This window comes from Lissotriton helveticus, chromosome 6 (genome assembly GCF_964261635.1).
Source record: "Lissotriton helveticus chromosome 6, aLisHel1.1, whole genome shotgun sequence".
Classification (NCBI taxonomy): domain Eukaryota; kingdom Metazoa; phylum Chordata; class Amphibia; order Caudata; family Salamandridae; genus Lissotriton; species Lissotriton helveticus.
The window spans coordinates 1,369,675,576-1,369,700,864 of NC_136067.1; the positions used below are offsets into that span (position 1 = coordinate 1,369,675,576).

Here is a 25,289-nt window from a genome sequence, read left to right on the forward strand (position 1 = left end):
CGCGGCCCTGGTGCAAGAAGCCAGATGTAAATTTGGGGGAGAGAAGACAGCGGTCCAGAAATTGGGACTTTGATATGGCGTGCCGTACCTGGCCCGGCTCAGAATCGATGTGAATGGCCAAACAAAATATTTTTGATAGTCCCGATGATGTCCAAAACTTTTGCAAGCACTACGTGGGAGCCAGCGGCCCAAGTGGCGGATCTTCCCCTGGGGAAGCCTCTCAGGAAGCATTGTCGGGGACAAGTGCGGATTTATTCACAACCTGCTAGAAGTAATAACTGGAAAGACGAATAACAACGCAGCAATGCTTTACTGCCAGATAATCATAGACGGTAACAGCATGGGCACAGAGACTGGGCTACACTGTGAACATCTGTTCACGCAAGTAGATCTCTGTTGAGGAGGGGGAAAACAATAATTGCCGGGAGGGTGGGGTCCAACGTGGGGTCTCCACCCCCCAACCCCCCGCCCCCCCGTGGGAACACAATGATACTGAACTGGGGAATTGCTATGTTGACATTGTGTGCAGCTACAGTTAAGGAGGAGGGATATAGGGGTATCGCCTGGTGGACAGCCACCGAGGGGGAGGGGTACAGAATTCTTTGAACATATATTTGATACAGTTTCACATTTACACTTGTTAGTTAGTTATTTCGTTCTAATGAGTCAGGCACAACACACATACAAGTCCGATATGGCCCACAAGGTAGAGACACAGCGCAGTGCTAACATTACCCTACTGACCTGGAATATCCACAGATTGAATAGCCCTAAGAAATGCAGATTTGTGCTACAGTACATATGTCAACACACGGTAGATATAGTATACCTCCAAGAAACGCATCTGTCACCACTATCCCCGTCGAAATGTGCGTTTACCTGGTGAACTCATCGGTACTTCTATAGCTCATATGCTAGGGGAGTAGCCATTCAGATTAGTCGAAAAGTTCAGTTCAGACACATAGACACGATAACTGATCCAGGCGTACGATATTTGATAGTGACAGGAACAATAGCAGAGGACACACAATTAATGGACGGAATGCAGAAAAAATCAAAACATTTACCCCCAGTCAAGATATCTGGGTTAAATTCATCATTCTTTTGCTCACCGTGCCACCCCAGTTTAGACCTGGCCATATGCAAATCAGTCTTGACCATGTGCCTCATGGGAACAGTCCAGCCCGAACTGCCAAGCCAGGTCCTCCCTGGACCGGAAGCAAGCATCCTAGGACCGGTTTCGGAACAATAGCAGGCCACAAAATTACACTAGTTAATGTGTATGCCCAAAGCACTGATGATTGCGCCTTTTTTTAACATTTGCAATCACACATAGAAAGGCTATCGGCAGACAATTTAGTGCTGGGAGGAGACTAAAATATTTTGCTAGATCCACTTCTGGACAGCACTGCAAAGTTCCCAACAAACAAACCCAGAGGCCATATGGTCCTTCAAGGCATGTGTCAGGAACATGATTTGGTAGACACATGGAGATATCTGAATCCTACTGCCTCAGAATACACCCACTATGCACAACAACATAACACATGGACGAGGCTGGATTATTGGCTGCTTACCAGATCAACAATGGCATAGGTCCATAATGTGAGACACCTACCCCGCACATTATCTGACCACTCCCCTGTGTCTCTTTCACTACACTTTCCTACTGAGGGGTGTCTCTAGCAGTAGTGGCGGTTCCCCTCCATGGCATTAAAAGATCGAGTATTCCAAGACGAGTTACGCATAGCAATAGTGGACTACTTCTCCAACAATGTCGGGTCAGTCACAATGCAGGCAGTTTTATCGGAAGCCTTCAAGGCGTGCATGAGGGGGGTATGCATCTCCACACATATGGGAGTATTGGTAGACTTAAGGAAATGTCTGGCCAGATGAGAAGACGTGGAATACTTGCACCGCAGGACGGAATTATTGACAGAATATACAGAGGATGCTAGTAGAGAAGCCTTATACTTAGGAAAGTGCGCTGCAGCTCGCAGGTACGGGGAAGGAGAGAGACCAGGCCATACACTGGCGAGGCTACTGAAACCCAGGTATACCCAGAATTACATTACCAAGCTCTGTGACGAAGAAGGGCGGATCACAGCTGGGAATACCGACATTGGGTGCACACACCTAACATACTACACAGACCTCTATACCACTAGCTTAAAAACCACCATGGCTGACATTAAGACATATCTTGATGAGGTTGCCATGGTTTGGCTGCCCGACGTGCACAGGAAATTCCTGAGTGAACCTTACTCTGTTGAAGAAATTGAACAAGCCATTGAAGCAATGGATGGCTCTAAAGCTCCTGGATTAGACGGGTTCCCCAGGGTATTCTACAAAATGTACAAAACACTCCTTTCCCCACACCTTCTGGAAGTTTATGCCGAAGCATTGGAATCTGGCACTCTCCCACCCTCATTTAGGGAGGCGGTATTGGTGCTATTCCCCAAGCCCGGTAAAGACTCTGGGAAGTGTGGATCGTTCAACCCATTATCACTCCTAGACTATGATTATAAAATCCTGGCCAAAATGATGGCAACCAGATTATCACTTTTAATGGAGCAGATCATAGCACCTGCCCGATCTGGCTTTGTGCGACACAGATTCACAGCGCTTAACCTCCAGACGTTTCTGGGTCTCCTCACACCAAGGAGATAACAATTGTAGCCATCAGTGTTGGATGTAAGTATTGGATGCTACAAAACTAATGATGCAAAGAAGTTATATAAGGTATCAAGATGTTATATGTTAACTGATTTGCAGTGCATAAAGTTGTGAGAAACAAAAATCGTGATGTACATAAAATTGGAGAGATGGGAGGAATAGAAATTTTAATGGTGCCTCTCAGTCTTCCAATTATTAAAACAGTGCAAAAAGGTAGCAGTTTGAACAAATATCTGCTACAGAACACTTGTGGTCAACATGTTTCAGCAGATCAAATGGACATGTTCGTCCTCTGCCTTCGTCAGGACCTAATGCTTGCTACTGCAATGGGTGAAAAAATAATAAAGTAAAAGACTACATTTCAACCATGTCACCTGGTAGTCCGAGGTACATCTGGTTGCTCCTCCTGATGGTTAATAGGCAGGAGGGTATGCTTCGCCTCACCTGGCTGTGGCTCAGGTAAATGGAGCACCGCTCTCTCCGTCGGTACTCCTGGCAAGCAGCTAAGCCGTCACCTCCCCAAGACTGCTCAGGAGTACTGACGGAGAGAGCGGTGCTCCATTTACCTGAGCCGCAGCCAGGTTAGGTGAAGCCATACCCTCCTGCCTATTAGCCATCAGGAGGAGCAACCAGATGTACCTAGGACTACCAGGTGACATGGTTGAAATGTAGTCTTTTACTTTATTATTTTTTCACCCATTGCAGTAGCAAGCATTAGGTCCTGATGAAGGCAGAGGACGAACATGTCCATTTGATCTGCTGAAACATGTTGACCACAAGTGTTCTGTAGCAGATATTTGTTCAAACTGCTACTTTTTTGCACTGTTTTTAATCATTGGAAGACTGAGAGGCGCCATTAAAATTTCTATTCCTCCCATCTCTCCAATTTTATGCACATCACGAATTTTGTTTCTCACAACTTTATGCACTGCAAATCAGTTAACATATAACATCTTGATACCTTATATAACTTCTTTGCATCATTAGTTTTGTAGCATCCAATACTTACATCCAACACTGATGGCTACAATTGTTATCTCCTTGGTGTGAGGAGACCCAGATGATGACAAGGGCGGTATCGGACAGTAACTGATGGGTATCTTTCACGCCTGAGGGATATCTTGTTTTGCTTTAATCACACACTGTTAGCATTGTTCTGTCTTAATATTTAGTTTTTGTTGCCACGTACAAGTTGAAGGTTCATCTGATGAAACCCATGGACGCTCTTTGTTGTTTAAATATTCTGTTGGGGGTTGTGTCCATGCCAGGTCTATAAAAATGCCCTAGGACTCTTTTTCCAATTGTGTGTCTTCATGGACAAAGTTACTCATAAAAACAGGAGAGTCAATTTTGTACTCTCCAGCACTGCCACTCTCTGCGAATCCCTAGATCCCTTCCACGGTAGAAGCTGGGACCAACTGTACTCTTTCCCGACTGGGACTAGAAATTATAGGGGATTTATTCCCGGGAGGACACGCCTTTACTTGCACTGAAGATCCACGTTTCTCAGCTGCCACATTTATGGACAATTTTGAACTGACCCAATTGCATAGCACACTTAGAGGCGCGATTCCCACTTACCCACTAGAACTGGCAGAATTCAGCCCACTCACGTTGGTAAAGCAGACAATAGCGGGTAGCACATCACTTCCAGACCATACAAAACCTGCCTTGCGTTGATGCCACAGCGGGATACTAAGGTCAGAGACACCTGGTCTGCCGTTATAGAACGACCACTTACAGTCGAAATTTGGAAAGGGTGCTGGAAACAAATCAAACTAGTTTCATGCAACCACAGACACACATTATTACAATTTAAGATACTCGAAAGAGCCTACGTCACACCGTATCAGATGACCCAGATTAAAAGCACCACTTTTACACACTGTCCCAAATGTAATTTGCAGGCCACTTCCTTCCAGACCTCCACATGACTTGGTCTTGCAGTATACTACAGACTTATTGGTGTGAAATATATGGCTTAATACAACAGATGGTGGGGATACCAATACAAGCAACCCCCTTAATCGCATTGATGGGTTATGTGGAGCCATTGCCTAAAAACACGTGCAGATTCGTAGCAATAGCAATGTTACTGGTGAAACGGAAATAGTTATTCGCTGGGGCACCAGGCAGAAACCTACTATTCAGAACTGGCTCAAGAGCATGACATATTACGATACCACAAGCGAACTATATGCAGAACTGCAACCGCCCACATCGCTACCCAAGGACATCTGACAGCCCCTTAGGAAATACCTTCTGACTACAAGACACGTCGGGCACACCGGCTAGCCAAGAGGGACAGGGGACAAGCCAGAATGTGGAGACAACGGGGTGACGCAGCAAGTTTACAATAATCATGGTTGCGTGCAAGAACTCACGTAGGCGCTAGACGGGTAAAAGGGAGGCGGGAACGGGCAAGTAGGGCAAACATGGAACGCAATCCAATATGTTAATTATTCACATCAAATGAGGAAATGTGTTTACTTTTACATAGCTGTGTCATTTTTATGCCTGTATTTTTTTATCTTGAAATGTGTGACTAGTATCTGCAAATTCCTGCATCACGAACCTATGTATGTTGTTCATAAAAATGATAACGTTAAAAAAAAATTGTAATGGATCTATTCACTGAGAACGCCAAGTGTTATTTGTTCTCTTTGAGTCATTGTCTTGGTTGCATAATATTTGTTGATTTTTAATTTGCTCACACTTTTATGCATCTATCGTGAGGTCCAACCAGTTTTATAAGAAGTTGGTGAACATAATATACTTTTATTTAGAACACTCATCTCAATTTCTGATATTGAACTAACAATACATTTGTTACTAGAGCCAAATAATACATTGTCCTTTCTAGTCTTTGTCCTGAATCTTCACTGGTAGATTTGCTTCCTGTAGCTTTACTCTAGATGACGTTTTAAATGATGCATCATCTTGTAAGCACCTAAATAAACTTTTCCTGTATCATGACCTTTAATGTCTCTTTTGAACTTCTGACTTATTCTTGTCCTGGTAATTCGGAAACCTATATAATTCTTCATATGGGATTTTGTGATTTTCTGCGATGCCTCTTCAAAGGCTACATCTGTAATCTGTTTCTCTCCGTCTTCCAAAGTTTTCTCGGTTTGGTTGTTGGCTTGATCAGTCAGTGGTTGCTTCATTTCTCTTTCACTTTCCAAAATAAGGTTTCCCAATTTTTCTGAATGCGTTTTGTCCAAATCATCAACTGATGGAAAAATGTTTATTCTAATTTTTAAGCACTTGAATTTATATTCCTTAGGCCCCTCTGTCCTTTCGTATTTGTGATAAATTAGTTTGATGTTGGAAAATTGCATGAGCTTCGATTACGACTCTTCAATTATAACTGTATTGAATGGTACCTTGATTATTATGCTTGAAAGATAATTTTTGTAGTTCAGATATTGGTTGAACAGGCTTTTACTAATGTTCTTTGAATTATCTGTTCAATTTCAGAAAAACCCACTGATGCAACCAAAGATGTGGTAGTGCCTTCAACAATAAAGGCTCAAGCTTCTGCAAAACTGGAAAATGTGGCTGTTGATATAAAGCCCCCCTTATCTAATGCTGCTCGTCCAGCGCCGGCGCTGGTTCCGCACAGACCTCCGCCACAAATTCCCAGTCTGAAGAAACCAGCGGCCGCGCAAAGGACTGGAATCAAATGTGAAAATGTAAGACAATGAAGTATTTTGTTTTGGTCTCTTGATCTGCATACCCATCAATTAAAAAATCGATTGAATTTGGATGGGTTTTACTTTAAGAATGCTGAAAGAAGGCCAGTTGGCTTTAGTCACTTAGGACTCCAGGGTGAACAATAGTGCCTTTTTGTCTTTTCTTTAGATCCTCCAAACCCAGAATTGCCTCTTGTTTGAGTCACTGGGAACACAGTGTGACAAAGTAAATACATAAATGTTTCCTGGCTTCTCATGTTACACTACCACATGGCCCCTTTGCCTTCTCTCACCCCTTGTGTACCTCATACTACAGCTGCTATCAAAGTAAACGAGCAGGGAAACATATTTTCCCTAAGACGTGTTTCCATTGGCCGCAGTGTTTAACAGCCCTTTCCATCAGAAAAATGAAAAAAGGACCAAACGTTCATGGTATGGCTCTGGCTCGACTACTGAGGACCTAACCCAGGTGGCTGGCTGTCGAAAATAGCAAAAGCAATGTTACTGTCTACACGAATGGAGAGCAAGAAGTTTTCCACCATCATTTGAAAGGACAACTACATTGCTTGTCCACTACTGTGCTATGCTATGTGACAAGTTAGCTGTCCATTCAGAACAGGTCCTGTTCGCTACAAACAGATGTGTCAGCAGTCAGCCTACTGACAAACTACCCATATGGACTAGAGATCAGCATGTTGTGGGATCCACAAACTAGAATCAGAACTTCTGAGACTGAACCAGTCTTCTGAGTGGTGAAGGCTGACCCCACAGCAAGGTGGCTGAGCAATAATACTAGCCCTCAAGTGAGTCCTGCTGCCCCACAGCACAGGCCTCGTGATCCACCTGCCTTATGATAGTTTGCACTTGTTCAAACAGATGACACAAAAATATATGGTCATTCCCACATGGGGCCCTGAACCTCTTCTCAAGCCAAGTTTCCCTTCTGAACCCAGATAGATTCCCCCTTCTAGAACGTCCTTACCCATTGGTGCCTTGAAAAAATGTAATTGTTGGAGAGGGTTACATGCCTCTTTCCCAAAAGCAGATCATCGTTACTTGTCTCTTTTTTTATCGGCTTTATTTATGCATTTACATTATAACAGTTATGCATGCAGAGGAACATAGTAAAGAAATGACTGACCGTTCTACTCTAGTTCCAGTAATATGCTTACATTTTAATGATCTGTCCCTCCTGTGAATGCCTTTATTTCAATAGTGTTTTGCACCATCTCTTCCCACCACCCATGATTACCATTCATTCCATGTTGCATCCTGTCCTTGATCTGTGGATATGCCATATGCTCCCTCTCGCAGGTCTGCATACCCTGGGACTCCAAGCCGGTGAGCATCCTGGACACCCGAGGCGTCACAAGTTGCTTCCCGCAAAGGCTTCTGATCCCCCTCCTGTGCCCCTGCAACCTCGAAGGCGTCCGTATCTCTCCCCACACCTCAAGGTCTTCAGTGACCTTGTTGTTTATACTGGAGAACCCAATGTATGTGTCCTCTGCCATAGACCATTCCATTATGTCTTTCACCCACTGCCCATGAGTACCCAGCCATCCCATGGCAATTTATTGTTTTGCCAAAAGAATTGCCAACTGTGGGAATTTCTATTACATCTTTCCCTGTCTGGGACACCTCAACATGCCTAGCAGACACTGCTCAGGGGAGGGACTTAGAAGGAGCCCTGTCCCCGTTCAGAGCCATTCCACTACCTCCTGTCAATACGCCATCACCAGGTCACACTGCCACGCCGTATGCAAGAAGGTAGCTCTTCCCTGCCCTCCTCAAATGCATGCAGCTGATTGGTTCCCATATTTTTAGGTCTCGCTGAGTCAGCGCGCATGCGCTGCTCGGAGAGACATTTAGTAGCAGCTTTGGAAAGTGCTCCCAAAGCGGCGACCAGCGTGGTAGAATGCGCACAAGCACGCGCGCTAGTGCACGTGCATCCTTTGCGTGTTTTAGCGCATCATCGCGATCATTTTCGCTTTCCAAGCGATCGTAATTGCAATTGCTTTTTTTTTATGAGCGTAACCTCGTGACTGACCGACCCCTCACTTCAGCCTGGCCGGGCACACAGATTCCCGGCTACTAGTCACGTCCTATCTCCACGATGACTTACAAACACCATGAAGCAGGCTTTAAGGGCAGAGTGGGGACTAGGCGGGCTGCCACAATCTCAAATAATGGGGTCCCTGACCCTCCCTCTTCCCCCCATTCATCATGTTTTATTCTAAATAGCACGGCATTTCATATCTTGGGCGGACATGTGTCATTAGCTCTGGCGGCCTTGTCATTTCTGCACAGCCCTGGGTTGTCACATGAGTCTACGTTTGAAAAGATAAATGGCTTCTCCTTTGAATAGCGCTTACGGTCACACCCTGCTTTCAGACTTGTGTGTTTTTATTACTCATCATAAACAAATGTATGTAATTTAGCCACCAGAATGGGGTATCCTGTAATAGCGACACAAGCAACTTATATTTTGTTCAGGTGCTCTTTCGGGGAGGGGATGCTAAAGAGAAGCTGCTACTGCACCCCCAGACCCATAAGTACCTGATAGCTGCTAGTGATGGCTCACATTTTGCTATTGTTGGTTTACATTTGGCCCCTTCAAAGCCTGCATTATTAGCACCCCCATGTTAATTACCCAGCACCACGTTCACCAAACCCCCCACTCTACTCCCAAACCCCCTACACTCCATGTTGTTTATTTTTGCGTGTGTACGAGCCGCTCCTCCGCTCCGTCCTTTACACAGCGTATTCCATGCGTGTCCAACAAACACAACCCGAAAACGAAAAAGGCCCACTCCCGTGGGGCCTTTGGGACTGCAGGACAAAGCAGCAGCTGTTTGGCAACACGTCTCACACCAAAACAGCAACTGTGCTGTAACTGCATTCCACTGAATATGCAGATCTCATTCTGTGGTGGGGAGACAAAAGGTTCGGCTTCCCAAAAGACTGTGACAGCCATGGCTTCAATGTGGGCAAGAAATACCAGGCTTTTCACATGGCACACATCCATGCACACACACATAACCACACACACTCAGACAACCACACACACAACCACGACCACACACACAACCACGACCACACAGACAAAAACACACACACACACATCCACACACACACATCCACACACACAACCACACGCAACCACACATCCACACACACCCGCACCCACAACCGGATCCGCAACCACACCCGCAACCAAACACACACACAAACACACACACACAAACACACACACACACACACACACACACACACACACACACACACACACACCCACAACCACACACACAACCACTGGCATAGCCAATAGGTCTCGCCTTTGGGACCTTATAAGTGTTTAGCCATGCAACAGTTGATGTAGTTGCACAAAGGATATTGTGCTGCATAACTAAATACTTAGAAGGTCCCAAAAGAGAGACCTATTGGCTATGCCAATGCTTGTTTTATTTAGCTTAAGTGGTCTAAGGTAAGTGCGGTGGACATGGTTAAAGGGAATTAATTTTAGCTTGGTGTTCCCAAACACGTAATTTTCCATTCATTATCATACTACTCATTAACTTATCCCACCAGGACCGAGCAGACAACCTCATTCGCCATTTTTCTTATGTATCTATTAAACAGGGTGCAACATACACTCGCTCCTGTTGCTGTCAACAACGAAACAACAATACACTTTCCCCTTCTCTCAAAGTGTGGTTGCATCTTCCAGGATTTTACAGTTAGGGTAACCGTATATTTTCTGGTGGGAAAACTTTTGTATGTGGCTGTGCGTAGTAGTAGTTGGTGTTTGCATTAAACACATACAAATCACATCCCTTCCCACAAACATAATAGTTTTGTATTGGAATCTGAGTATGCGTGTTATGGGTGTTATAGGTGTTATAGGTTAAATGAAGTTTTGTATATGACTCACCACACATTTTTGTAAAAGTTTGTATTGATTCTTATGGTTTATAGGAGGGATAACAGTGAGCACATACATGACGAGTAATTTTATTTTTTGTGCGGGTGCCGTTTCCTGCTCTGTCCTCAATACTTGACATTTTCTACATCTCTTATCGAGGCCTCACTCTGTCACTCGCACCCTGATGGGTCTCTCTAGCTCTTGCACCTGTGCCTTGCAACACTGAGGTTAAGATGTCTTGCTTTCTCATTCACTCTCTTACTGATTACCCTCAACAGATCCCAAATTGAAGCCTCTTACCCACTATTCTCTTTATTACCTTTGAGGTGCTAGTTTCTCTTTCACTTGGAAACTTTGGAGTCCTCCCTTTGCCTCAGTGCAATGCAAGTTTCGACTTTCTTCTGCTCTCTAACACCTGACACAGAGGCATCACTTTTGTCAACATGCTTCTGATCTCTCTCCTCTACATCACTGTGGTCTGTATCCATTTGTCTCCACCTTTCCCTGTCTTTTCAATAGCTTTGGGGTGCATCACTGCGTCACTCACCTCTTTGCTTCATTTTCTCCCATGTCTGTGCTTTTAGAGGTGTACATCTCAGGGGCGGCTCATCCGTAATGGTGGAGGAGCGTCACCCCACTGCCAGCAGATGATAAATAAAATGATAATAACAAGTTGTTATTGTTTTATTTATCTCTGTCAGATTTACTTATGTCTGACAGGAAAAGTGGGCCGGGCCAGGGCAGGGACACGTACTCTGCACTTAGAAGTGCACATATGTGTTTAGCCGGCCGATACATGCGCACTTGTGTTTCTCTAACCCGGTTGTATTGTACAGCCAAATTGGAGAAACCCCACACGCGCCCATGCACCGTCTGAGCGGCAAACAAGGCCGCTCAGACCAATCCTGGCACTGCTCTTGTGCTAGAGAGCAGCGTCTGGAGTGGGTGGGGAGCCTGTGCCCTTATGCCCATCCGCTTCAGGATGCGGGGAATTAAAGGAACAAGGCGACTGGGGGCAGAGCGGACTGGTAGGTAAGTGGTATTTATTTTATTTTATTATTTTATTTACTTCCAACCTCTCCTCGCCCCCCCCCCCCCACACCCTCTGCCCTACCAGTATAAATTGGTGGCAACTGCAACTGGTACATCTCCCCACTGCCAGCATAGCAACTCTGATATCGCGCAACTGTGTGTCTTTAGGGATTTCTGGGCCACATGTGCAACTGTTTTTAACGGTCGCAAACTGAGATTCGGGCCATTTGCGACTGCAAAAAAGGGTTGTAGCATGTATCAACCCTATTTTGCGAGTCAGTAAGCTGTTACTGACTCACAAAATCGGTTTTGCGAGTCAGTATTATATAGGGACGTGCCATGGGTGTGCCTTCCTAATAGTGAGTTGCAGGGGGATGTACGGTTGGTTTGTGACTGGAATGTGGTCGCAAAACGATTGCAGTTTGGTAAGCCACCTGCAAACAGGAAGGGATCCTCAGTGGACTCTTTCCCCTTTGTGACTGGCAGCGAACATTTATTTTTAAGAGCGGGCAGTGATTCCACAGACCCCTGACTACTCTTAAAAAATGAAATTGAAACGTTTCATTTTTGCATTTGAAACTCATCCTGTTTTCCTATACAAAACTTTGCGTTATTTTAAAATCAATCACAGACATGGCGGCTGCTGTCCCCAGCAGCCCACCATCCCTGTGTTATTGCCCACTTCCATTTGGTGGCAAATTGCGATCTGCCTCATGACTATTGATGAGGCAGGTAATTTGCAACCCCATCGAAAAATGTGTCTGAGACACATTAGTGCATTTCCTTTTACGACTCACAAATTGCGAGTTGCGAAAGAAAGTGGTCGTACATGTGGCCGCTTATAGTTCTCATTTTTTTTTTTTTTTATTTCAGTAGAATTTTTATTGAAAATTATATTTACATGGTACAGAGGATATACAGGATATACATGGGGAGATAACTGAGACAAGGGAGAGGGACCCCGGGGGGGGGGGGGTTAGGTAGTGATTTGCCGCCGTTTGTCCACTTTATTCACACTTCTTCTTCAGTTCCTCTTGACATACCCCCTTCCTCCTTGCTGAATTGTCCAATTGTCCAATTGTCTTCCGTTCCCCCGGTGGCGTAGAGAGAGAGGTATAGAGAAAGAGTGGAGAGTAGAGAGGCCCGGCTAGTTAGCATAGTAGGCGATCATAGTAGTCTATTCAGTGGTGTCTCATCTTGCTTGGGGCTTGTTTCCCTGTTGTCTGTCTGGCGTTCAGGGTGGCTTGTGTGAGGACAGGTAGTTGTCCAGCGAGAGCCACATTTCACTTTTCTTTCCTGCGCTCGGTAGATTGTTGGATGTCATGTTATGAGCCCCCGCAGAAAAATGACCCAGTTAAACCAGGCTTTGAAGGTCGTTTTCGCTGTGTCTTTCCAGTTGGTTAAAACCGTCTTGACTGCGGCTGTGAGCAGGAGGTCAATCAGGTCTCTGTCCGTTTCGGATCTTATGGAAGGGTCGGTGTATCCCAGTGCTAGATGGTGGAAGTCTAGTGCTAGGGTGGCCCCTGTGACATCGTTTACCAGTGTGTTAACCGAGTCCCAGAATTTCCTGACCTTGATGCAGTGGAAAAGGAGGTGTGCCAGTACCCCTTTCTGATTGTTGCAGTTCCAGCAGGAGTCGTTTTCTCTAATACCCATGGCCGCTAGTCTGGCTGGGGTCCAGTAGGCCTTGTGTAGCAGCCAGAATTTTGTCTGATCTAGTGTTGTTGTCTAACAGACTTCCTCAAAAAATTAGACAAGCTGATCAACACATTCCTCTGGAGAGGGAAGAAACCCAGAATCAGCCTTCAAAAGCTCAGACTGCCCAAGACACTAGGAGGCCTTAACCTGACAAATTTTCGGCTTTTCCAAACAGCATGCTTAGCAAAACAGGGCCTGGACTGGCTAACGCCAAAGAAGGACTACACCCCTGCCTGGCTCTCTCTGGAAAAGAGAATTCTAGGAGGGATGGAACCCGTGGCCTTACTCACAGCAACGAAACACCCCGCAATAGAACAAAACCCAATACTAATGAACACAAGGCGAGCCCTATTAAGAATAGATAAGCTACTAGACACCAGCATCAGGCAGACGCAACTAGAATCTCTCTGGCACAACCCTAAAATAAAATACAGGAACAACACACTAGACATGCCCACTTGGTACAGACACGGCATAACCACAGTAAGCCAGCTACAGCATAAGGGAACCCAAGCCACCTTCGACACACTCAAGGAACAATACAAGTTTGAAAGCGCAGAGCTTTATAACTTCCTAAAGATAAGAGTAGCAATCACCAAAAGCAACATAACTGATCGCACACCCTCAATACTGCAAAATGCCACGAGCCTAAACATAACAGGACGCCAAGTTGCACACATGTACAAAGCCCTGAGCCCCACTACCTCTAAACTTAACAACAGAATCACAGCCCATTGGGGAACAGTGGCAGGGAGGGAACTAACTGACAAGGAGAACGCCGACATCTGGTCATCCACATCAAGAAGGAAGGTGCATTCATGCTTTTGAAATTAATTTCTTTCATATACGTCAGTGTCTGCGATCTTCTCCTCACTACTGTTGCATCCCTTACTCGCGCCTATTTCTTTCACCTCTCCCTCGCCTTTTTGCCTTTAGTCTCCTCTTCTACAACTACTGTGCACTTTATCCCCTCGATTGATGTGCCTTTGATCGCTTTCACATCTCGACTTTTGGTTGATTGCCTATTTTTTTAACGTTATAACATCATTTCCCCTACCTGTGCACTCCTGATCTGCCTCAATCTGTAAATCTTCGATGTCTCTAATCTCTGTGACTTCAATCTAAGCTCTTTCTCCTGTTGTCTTTCACTCTCCACCCTAGAACATTCTTATACGATCTTTCCTTCCCCTCTGTCAATCTTTCTGTTTGTTGGGGTTGGGGGGGATATTGGTGGTCACATCTTGGCGCCTGCCTCAGGAACAAAGACGGTGATCAGGACAGAGTCTGGAAAAGGAGCAGCCACGAACAGTGATCCCGTTCCCTCCCCAAAGACCCAGATTTCTCGTCTCATTTCTCTACATGTTTCTGCCCACTGTTTCCAAAGATAATCTAAATGTAGAAGCCAACCAAGATTTAAAAACAATGGGGCATATTATCAAGAACGGTGATACAATTATCGCCGCTTTAGCGGCAGAAAATCGCTGGTAAAGCGGCGATAATGGGCTTGATAATATGCCCTTGTGAATTCCCATAACAGCCCAGGTTAAAACCAGAACCTGGGCTGCTATGGGAATTCACAAGGACATATTATCAAGCCCATTATCGCCACTTTCGCGGCAGTTTCCTTCCGCTAAAGCGGCGATAATTTTATCGCCTGTTCTTGATAATATGCCCCAATGTTTTATACATTTTGTTTACTGGTTTTCAGATCAATCAGCTCTATTGCTGTTGGTTATAAATCATAAATGTGCTGATTAGCAGCCCTGCAGCATTATGTTTATATTCTATGGTTCCTTGCGAAATCAGTCATTTGGAGTTAAACAATAAAAAAAAAAAAAAGCCAACAACATTCGGAGGTCAGATGCTTAAGACTGAAATAGCCTGAAATCGAATGATTTCTCCCATATCAAATAAATGTGAGGATGTGTTAGGAAGGTGCTTTTGCTGTTCCGGAGGGTACTGCAGGATTAAACATTCTAGGACACTATCAAGTGACAGGACAGGTTTATAGTGTACCACCTCTTACTTGCAAGTGTATTTATGTTTTGGAGGTTCAGGGATCGACCTGTTCCCCTTTATCCTCAAAGACAGCACTGACCTCCTTCCTCAACTCAACCAATGGTTTCCTTTGCAATCCCTCTCTTTTCTCACCATTGAGAACAGTACTTTCACCAAAATTAACATTTTCAATTAGGGATGAGTCTTGTTCAGTCACTGCTACATCATAAATGTGGTCACAGGAAGGAGTCCCACTCCTTTTTAGGTCTCGCCTTCGCAACACGCATGCGTTACAAAGGAAAAAGACCTTTTCCCTTTCATTTTCAGCGAAGCATGTGCATGCGTTCCATTGCCTTCAATGGCAACGCGTGCACGTCAGGAGATTCACTCGAGGGAGCGCCCGCCACCATCTGGCAGCAATTATCGCTCCCGCGAGTGAATCGAGCCCACCCTCCTCCTCCTCCCCCCCCCCCCCCCCCCCCCCCCCCCCCCCCCCGCGCGAGGCGCGCGTGTTTGTTGCTTGTTTTCCTTATCGCTTCGAAGACAGCGTGAGACCATCAGGCGCCATCCTCGGGGCAAGTCTGTCCCTTGCGCAAACCTGTTGTTGAGGTACACGTTGCTCAGTTCACATGTGCAGTGTGCGTGAGCAGGCCCATTGTGCCGCCTCCCGTCGCACTTTGCGTGCCGGCGCGCGTTCAATCGTGTCTCACCTGCCTTGTGGTCTCGTGGAGCCTTCCTTCATCACATAAATGCTTTCTAAACAACTGTACGGTCAATGGAATGCGACCTTAGCTGGGTTAAAATATTTCAGCTACATTTTCGTACGCCATTGGGTAATGGTAGAGGGGGATGTCTCTTAGTCATGCTCCTTTTGGTAATTCTAAAGAAAGCATTTGAACAGCCCATTTTGCTTATTGTTAACCTTTTCCGTGTTAGTTGTTGGTACAGTTGTATATGCTTCCCCTTTAGCTCTGCTTCTCAAACCTAGGGACTATGGGCCATATGTAGGTAGCCCAATACCGGTCGGTAACGGCCGAAATTACAGAATTTCGGCCGTTACCGACCGGTATTTAGGGTTTGAGATGTAGGAGGCAGGTTTAAGGATTCGGTAATTACCGATTCCTTATTTTAATGAATCGGTAATTACCGAATCCAAAAAGCTATGTAGGAGGCACTCAAGTGAGTGCCTTCTTGCATTCAGGATTTGTTATTTACTACTAACTACAAGTTGGTGGTAAATATCGAAAACCTTTAAAAAGGCAATTTTGTGCTTTTTTTAGAGGTTGCCATGTGGCAGACATACATGCCCTTAGGGCATGTATGTGTGCCACATGTGCACACATGCACGATTCAGGGGTGCAACAGGGTGTCAATATGACACCCTTGAATATGTGCCCCCCTATTACAGATTTGGTATTTACCAAATCGGTAATAGTGAATGGGAATTACCGAATCGGTAAACACCGATTCTTAAATCTTTAATACGATTCGGTAATATTTACCGAATTGTTTCCTACATACCATTTACCGATTCTGAAATACCGAATCGGTAAAATTCGGCATTTTAGAATCGGTAAATGTACATATGGCCCTATATGCCTTTAGAATGTCACTTGAGATATCTAGGCCTGTGGGTCGATTCTTGAGATGATCATATTTAATGAGCGTCTGTGTCTTAAAAGCGATCATGATATAACTTAATTCCCAATGCAGGTGAGGCACTTTTCAGCTCTCAGATAACAGCTGGAGTCAATGTGTGCCACTCATTTACTAACACTTCGCCCCCACGCACGCATGCTGTGGATGGCTCCAATGCAGGATTCAATCAACAAGCATTAGTGGTACAGAAACAGACTGATATCACTTCCTGAGTTTCCACTCATAGATCATGTGCACTTTTGTTTCAACCCAAACTCGGTATTTATTTAGAATGCAGAAATACATGCAGTCATTTCTTCTTTAAAAAACTATCCCCCGAAATCGCATTTCTTTGTCTGCTCCTAGCCATCCCCTCACCACCACTTCCTGCTGGTCAATTTAACTCAATCTCCCCTAAAGCATAGTTTAATGTGAGCGTGTTTAGCTTTGGCGCCCCGCTATGCCTTCCCCACCCATCACTGCTTGTAAGGTGGCTGTTCTGTGTTTAAAAAAAAAAAAGGCGCTGCTCTTCAAACGCTTCAGCATACATTAATCTAACGCCCTGAAAGTGGTAGCAGCTGTGTGCTATTAGGACTTAATAATTTTCGCGCCCATGCTATTGGATGCTTCAAAAGATGCGAGCCTTGTCAGAGGAATTAGCCAGCTCATTCAGTGCGCGCACACACGCGCACACACGCGCACACACACACACACACACACACACACACACACACACACACACACACACACACACACACCCCTCCCCCCCCCTCTGTCCCCCCCCCTCCCCCCCCCTCCCCCCCCCCCCCTCTCCTCTCCTCCTCCGAGCTCGTCATGCACTCCGGCGGCAGTCCTTCCTGTCAGCATCCACTTTTCCTCACTGATTTTAAACAATCTGCTAGAATTGTGTAATTCTTGCATGTTAAAACCACCTCCAGCAGCACTTGCTGAGTGAATCGGGAGGTCACAACAAGCTTCACCACTTGCATGTGTGGACCTGCTTGACATGTACAGACCTTTGGCAGCTGCCTCTCAGTGTGGACTCCTTGATTTGCTATTTGGCCTTGTATAATTCACAGTGTATTCACCCTATTTGGAGCGTCTTCAATGAAAATAGGTAACTGGGACGCCTAATATTTTAAAGCGTTTTTACCTGGAGGCGCTTCTTCTGGGTCATCACCTTTGCCCGACGGAACCTCGCCGCCTGCGTGAGGGGCAGTACACTGGACGCTGCTGGGATTAAACCAGGAACCGTGTAGGTGTTGGGTCAGTGGCTACAGCGGAGCTGCGAGCGTTGCAGGGACTCCATTGTCCAGGAGTCCCTGCGTGACCGTGGGAGAGCTTCCGGTCCGCTCTCCCTGTTGGCCCGCCCACCGCCCTCAACGTTCACTACATCTAGGCTCAGCACTCCCGCAGCGCGGGACGCAGCCCGGGGCAAAGACCGGGCTAAGAGCGGGCCGTTTGAGGCCGTTCGAGTACGGCAGAGTCTGGCCTCGGCCCACCCTTCCTGGTCGCATTGATTATACCCAAGGTATACCCAAGGTAGGCGGATTATATAGTGCTAAACACCCTTGGTATTGTGGGTAGGGACATAAGACTTATAATCTATCTGTGAGGTCCATTTAAACACCCAAACCTCTTAGGGTTGAGCAAGGTAGCTCTCACGTTGTTGAAGCCGGTTCAATCTAGATCTAGCCATGCCCCTAAGATCAGGCAGAGAACGCACAGTCCAAATCCAAACATCCAAGGGAGTTGTTTCGGGCCCGCTGGACGCTTTTATTACACGAGCTACGGGGATATTGGAAAAAGAAATTGAGATGGTGGAAAAAAGGCTCTCGCTCGATCTTGTTAGTGGTAAGCGCTCTTCGCTGGGCGGTCTAGCCACCATTACCAGCCCTGCTGCACACGCTGCATTTAATTGTATACATTCTTTTACCACCGAGGCAATTGTTCACCTAGATACCGGGGGGGAGAGTCTTCCTGTTCGTTTATTGGATGAAGATGCATATAACCTGGATGACTCCCAAGTTAGTGTGGAGGATACTTCGCAGGCTAGCGAGGACTTCGAACCTAGCCAGAACTCTAGCCACCCACCCATTAATGACTCCAATCTTGTCGTTACTACAGATTTTACGAGCACAGATACGATATCTAGAAAGAGGAAGCAAGACTCGAGCTTGTCGGGGGGGAGAGAATGTAAGATGTCGAAAACAAAAGACTCAACAAATACCAAAAGCCAGACCTTCGGACATCCCCCAGATATACCCCCTTCTTCTGTATTCCCTAATGTTCTGTGCCCTTCCCTTACCACCCTGGGCTCCTCCAACCCCTGTCCTACGTGTTTTAATAGTGATGAGATCCTGTTAGTAAAAATGGAGGCTATGATTAAATCTCTCCTATTACCCGTTTTGGATCGGACTAGGTTAATGACCACCAAAATGGACACAATTGAGGCTGCAGTGAATACAAACCTGGCCATGTTACAAAAATTAACTGGCTCCAGCTCTGTGGGAGCAACTAACACACAGACAGCCCCAAAGCAATCCAGTCTAAATAAGATCCCGACTAGTAATGTCACTAACATTCAATCAACAGGGGTAAACATCAACAGGCCCACGGGGGGGGAATGGCAAAAACTACATTAACAAAGACAACTGAGAGTTCCCTACCACATATCCCCAAGTCGAAAGCTACCGACAAACATAATTCTGTTGGACCTCAAAGCATAAAACCACCCCCACAGGCAAAACACAATCCTATTCCCTCCCGTCATCCACCTCACAGACAAATAGCTAGCCAGCACAGTAACACTAACTCAAGGGTGGAGAAACACACTAGGTATACTACCCCACGCGCTGATCTCCCCATAGAGGCAACACGTTATACAATAGTATTAACTGGTGTTGCCCCATTAAAACCAGGTAGCAAAGAGTCGCATGGGGACCTTCGGAACAAGGTGACCTTTTGGTTAAATAAAAATCGACCCTTACCCCCTTCCTCACCAACTGAAATACTACTGGTAAGGAGAGTAGACTGGGTGGGCCATGGCACCAAGGATCTGGAGGGAGATTGTATTCTAATCTCGTTTAAGGACCCATGGGTGGTGGACACTATCCAAAGAGATCCTAGGTTCGCTAGACAGGGGGACGTCCAAACATTGGGTCTGTCATACTTCTACCCACATAGACAAAGCTTGATTCGACCAAGCCCTATTTTCGATCAACTACCAGTTAGGAGATACCCTCTGGAAATGACCCCTCAAGTCCAGTCTCAACTATTCCTCTTTAACCACTTTGGTCCCTTATCTGACCTTGAGGCCATAGATTGACATCATATCCCATCCGGTTTGAGCATCCCTGTTGAAATTGATGGCCGTAAGTCGGTGAGGAGGAATGGGGAAACTGTACAGTCTATGCATAATAATACAGATGAAATCATGGGGGATCTAGCCATAACGGAGACTATAATATTAGCTTCAAAAGATAAGTCAGAGGTTGTGAAGCATGGGGACTCAATGGATAATTTTAGGATTATGGAGAATAGGAAGGGTAGTGGGGTAGAACGGGTATCTCCTGTAGTTCCAGTTCTGTTATCTCCCCCTGTGGTCTCTGCCTTAGAAAATTTAAACATATTATCCTGGAACATCGCTGGGATCAAGGCTCGCATGCTGTCCATGGATTGGTTGGACTTTGTGGACAAATTTGACATTATCCTGCTCCAGGAAACTTGGGCACCCGACCCAACCTTGAGGTTGGGCTATGTTAATTTTTTTAAACCTGCGATCAGAGGGGGTAAAGGGCGTGCATCTGGGGGTTTATTAATTTGGGTAAAACAGTCATTGGGACTCTACCCTATAGAGCTATCTGTACAGAACCCGGATCTTCTTATAATCAAGCTGACCAAAGACAAGCATCAGGTTCTGACCCTGTTTAATATATATGCTAGAGGCCAACCTGGCGGCCGCAGTCCTCCCCTGTTGAATGTATTAGATCATAAGCTTGCTGATATGGCCAGTGGAAATGTTATTCTTTTAGCAGGTGATCTAAATTGCACCTTTGAGCCACTGTATGATATAGGGGACAGCTGGGGGTCATCCGAAGATGCTGCTTGGGACATTCCTGATCTGATGGTCGATAGACCTGCAAATGTGACCGAGGCGGCAGTAAATTGGATGGCTCTTTGTTTAAATCGGGGATTTCGGGCTTGTAACGGCCGCACAAGATTGGACAAAGGAGCCAACTGTACCTTTGACAACGGCCTAAGGCGAAGCCGTATTGACTACATTCTGTTAAAGTTAGAATATTGGCCCCTATTAGTGGACATGGGAGTTATACTGCGCCCAGAAAGTGATCATAATCCCTTGTCACTCCAATTAAAATTGCCAGGCATAAAAAGACTAGAGGAGCCTAGCACTTTATGGGCAGGGGATGTTTTGTTAACTAATGACAGGAGGAGGTTAAAATGGTCCAGATTTGTGGAGGATGAAAGCTTATGGGATAATGGTAACACTGTGGTCACAAATGCTTCTAATGAAATGTTGAAAAATGATCTGTTGGGGGGTAGTGTGGACTTGGCTAATAATGTTATTAATCTCCATACTGGCTGTTTCGATCAGTTAAAGCCCCTACTCTCTCTCCCATGTCGGAAAGCTGCCACAATAGTTACCCCTCACTACCAGAAATGGTATAACAAAAAATGCAGGGAGGCCCATACACATCTTATCAAAGCAATCAAATCCCGGGACATGAGTACAGTTAAAACGGCTAGGCAGCGATACAGGAAAACACAGTGGGAAGCCAAACGAGAGTGGGAGGGCAAGTATTGGTCGGATCTCTTGGATGCTTCCACCTCGAATAATCCCACAAAGTTCTGGGATTTAGTTAAGTGGGGGAATGATTGTGATTTGCGTACCCCCGCTAACCATGTACCTCCAGAAGAGTGGGTAACCTTTTATGCTGCCCAATTCAGCGCTGAAAATCGTATACCCTTACAAACTCTGGGAGAGGCACCCTTGATACAAAACTACAGGGAAAAACTCACCTTTTCAGAAACTGAGGCTGAGATAGCTTTGGGCCTGACCTTGCGAGGGAAAGTACCTGGTATGGACCTTATCCCTGCTGATCTGTTTAAAGCAAATCCCGCCTTGTGGCTGCCCTATATAACCATGATTGCTAATTCATTAGCTAAAGGAGCAAGAATTCCAAAATCTTGGAAGGGGGCCGAGATTATACCAATATTCAAAAAAGGCGACAGATCTAACCCAGGGAACTACCGCCCGATCAGTTTGATCGATTCTATACAAAAAATTATTGCGCGTATGGTCCTGGGCAGGGTTCAGGGTTGGATCGAACTCGAGGGCATATTATCTCCCATGCAGGCGGGCTTCAGATCAGGTATAAGCACCATCGACCAGGTGTTCAGACTTTGTCTGATCTACTGTAAAGTGGTTTTGCTTGGGGGTGGTACCATCTTTGCCACATTTATCGATCTGAAGTCCGCCTTCGATCTTGTGCCAAGGGACAAATTGTGGGAGTTATGAGAAATCTGGGTATGCCATTAGAGCTACTTGACCTAATAATTAAACTCCACGAGGACAACTTTGCGAGGGTAAGGTGGGGTGGCCAGGGACAAGTGACGGAACCATTTCCCGTAACTAGAGGTGTCCGTCAGGGGTGTGTCCTGGCACCAACACTCTTCCTTCTGTTTATTGACCAAGTGGTGAAATTTTTCTCGGATACCCCCACTGACGCTCCAATGCTGGCAGGACCAAGGTTTCCCATGCTCATCTTTGCCAATGACACTCTTCTCCTCTCTAGAACACGTAGCGGGTTACAGCGGGCGCTGGACCGCTTTGAGGAGTTCTGTGCCATAAACAACCTTACGGTGAACGTCGGCAAAACGAAGTTCATGGTTTTCACAAGAAACCACCCAGTCCGGAGTTTAGTGAGTTTGAGTGGAGTAAACCTAGAGCAAGTTGAGACTATGACCTATCTGGGTGTCACTTTAGACAGCCGTCTGAGATGGAAAGATCAAGTCGGTGCACAAAACCTTAAGCTAGCACGGCTAACTGGCTGTTTAATAAAAGAGCAAAAGAGATCCATTACCAAGCGGGTTTCCCCAGCCCTTAAGATCTATGACGCCAAAATTAGTACTGCAATTTTATATGGTGCAGATCTCTGGGGCCATATGGATCTCTTAAATCTGTTTAAAACCCAATGCAAGTTCCTACGGAACCTGTCAGGTCTACCTCAGTCGTCTCCATCCATTCCCCTTTGCTTGGATCTGGGATGCCTCCCGATTAACGAGATGGCCAGATTTAGATTAGTGGCCTTTTGGAGGCGCTTGTGGACCTCCCCCGACCTATCTTTATTCGCTAAAGAACTAGCAGAGGTCAGGTCAATTGGAGGTTCTGGAAAAATCCCATGGCTCCAAGCGGTAAAAACCATTTTGGTGGACATGGGGTTAGAACATCTTTGGATAGCCCCCACAACTAATGCTTTTCCCTCTAAACAAGAGTTTAAAATATTGTATTGGGCTTCCCTCCGTCAAACACGAGTGTCTGCTTCCAGCTCTACCAGCCTCACGGGTAGGTTCCTTACCTTTAAGATGGACCCGTCCCGTGAGCTTTACTGGGATCTTATCACCAAATCGCTGGACAAGAAACTCTATCACCAGTTTCGGGTAGGAGCCCTGCCGTTGAATACTTTTGTAAACAAATGGACCACTGGTGCTTCAGATCTTTGCAAGAGTTGTTTGGGGCAGAAGGAATCAGAGGGCCATTTTTTATTTGCCTGTCCAAGCTACCTGGTCCCGCGAACTAAATGGCTTAAACCACTGTTCCAGCGTCTACCCTTTAGAAAATCTTCAGAGGCCATCTGGGCGTTAAAGACTAATACTTCTGAAGTGTTTGTTGTGAGTCTAGCTAAATATCTGGGGTGGGCCTGGATTATTAGGTCAAATAAAAATAAAATCTTCGACTAGTTTTGATAGAGCTCCCTAAATTCCATTTATAAGGTTGCACATTGTGCACTTTATATATGGAATGGTGTATTATTAAATGTCACTGCTTATAATGTAACTGTTAATTCTTATGATTATACCAGGTTTCCTATTTAAGATGTTTAATATCTTTTTTAATCCTCTCCTTACATACGTCAGTTTGAGTTGTTTAGTATTGTATGGTTTATTTAAGCGTAATTTATCTGAATGTGGTCCTCGTTTACTGATGTATTGCCTTCTTTATATCTGAGTTTTGCTGTTGTTATAGTGAGATTTACTTAATAATTATTTAATTTGTAAGTGGATCAGTTTTTGTTAAAATTATACAAATTATATAACCCACTTCTTCTATAATGTTTTATAAAATGTCTTTTATGATTTTTTTTTTAATCGAAATAAAGACTTGAAACCTGAGGTAACTGGGACCACTCAATAATTGAGTTCTATATTTGCAGCAAAAGTTAAGTTGTTTTTAAAAAATCTCAAAATCAAGCGAATGTTTTTAATGCAGAGTTATTACAGACCAGTCAGATATCATTCAAAGTTCCAAATAAGCAGTACATTCAGAAAAAAATGTTATTCAGCATCCCCAATAAAGCATGAAAGTCTTCTCTAAAACCTCAGAAAATTGGACAGTGTCTCTATTAGAATGGGAAATTCTCCTTCAAAAATCTCAAAGAAACTGGACGGTATCTCTAGCAGAATGGGAGAGTCTTTTCTAAAAATCTCGAAGAAATTGGACAGACTAGTATCCCTAATAGAATGGGAAGGCCTTCCGGTTTACCCCCCAAAATCAAGGGGTTCATGTACACAATTCATGCATAACAAATTAGCTAAAACTCCAGATTCACCATAGCATGATCATTAGTAACAAGGGACACACCTTTTACTCTCGTCTTTCTAGCGTTGTATGGACCCCCGTGAATATGCTGGTTGGAGTCACGTGTTTCTGATTAGCATGTATCGGGCATGTGTAAATAATCCTCCTGCCACCTGTACATCGTTAGACATGTAAATATCACAGCTGCTGCCTTAGAGGAGTTTCAAATATTGTTATTGGGTATATATCTATATCTATATTTATATATATATATATATATATATTATTTTTTTTTCCCCTTCAAGAGTAAGTCTTCTTATTGAATGTTTGCCAGTGGTTGGTTTGGATGTGACAGACCGGATGCTACCCGTGGTTAATAGTGCCAAGCAGGCACATCCTCGAGGCACCATCTCACAACGAATCCTCCCCAGTGTATGAAAAGCACTGTAATCTCAGTACCCTGTCAATCAAAAGTTACGCTGTCCCACACTGCATTGTATTTTATTTTTTTGTACATGTCTTCTTATCTCTAATCTATATTTTCAACGCGATGTAAAAGAAAAGCCTATTTTATATGTCCCGCTCCCCCATAACAAAAAAAATATAACAAACTAGCATGAGGAAGAAGTTGCCAGCAGTGCAAGTACCAAAAAAGTAGAGGACATTTTTTATGTTAAAATCTTTTTTAATCAGGTTTTTCAGTTGTGTATAATGTCGTCTTCGTCTGTATAAAGGTAGCAAAAATGCTTAACACTTTTTATAATAACTTTTCAGCATAATGCACAGCAGCCACAATGCTCTACAACATAGC

At 45.0% G+C, this 25,289-nt stretch overlaps 1 protein-coding gene across 1 annotated transcript in view; it reads left to right on the forward strand.

The window, feature by feature from the left end:
• SYNJ2 (synaptojanin 2) overlaps positions 1-25,289 on the forward strand; it is a 724,073-nt gene that overhangs the window by 697,233 nt on the left and 1,551 nt on the right. The window contains exon 26 of the mRNA XM_078649121.1: positions 6,157-6,371. Within this exon, the coding sequence (XP_078505247.1) occupies positions 6,157-6,371 (215 nt within the window). The remainder of the gene's footprint in view (positions 1-6,156; positions 6,372-25,289) is intronic.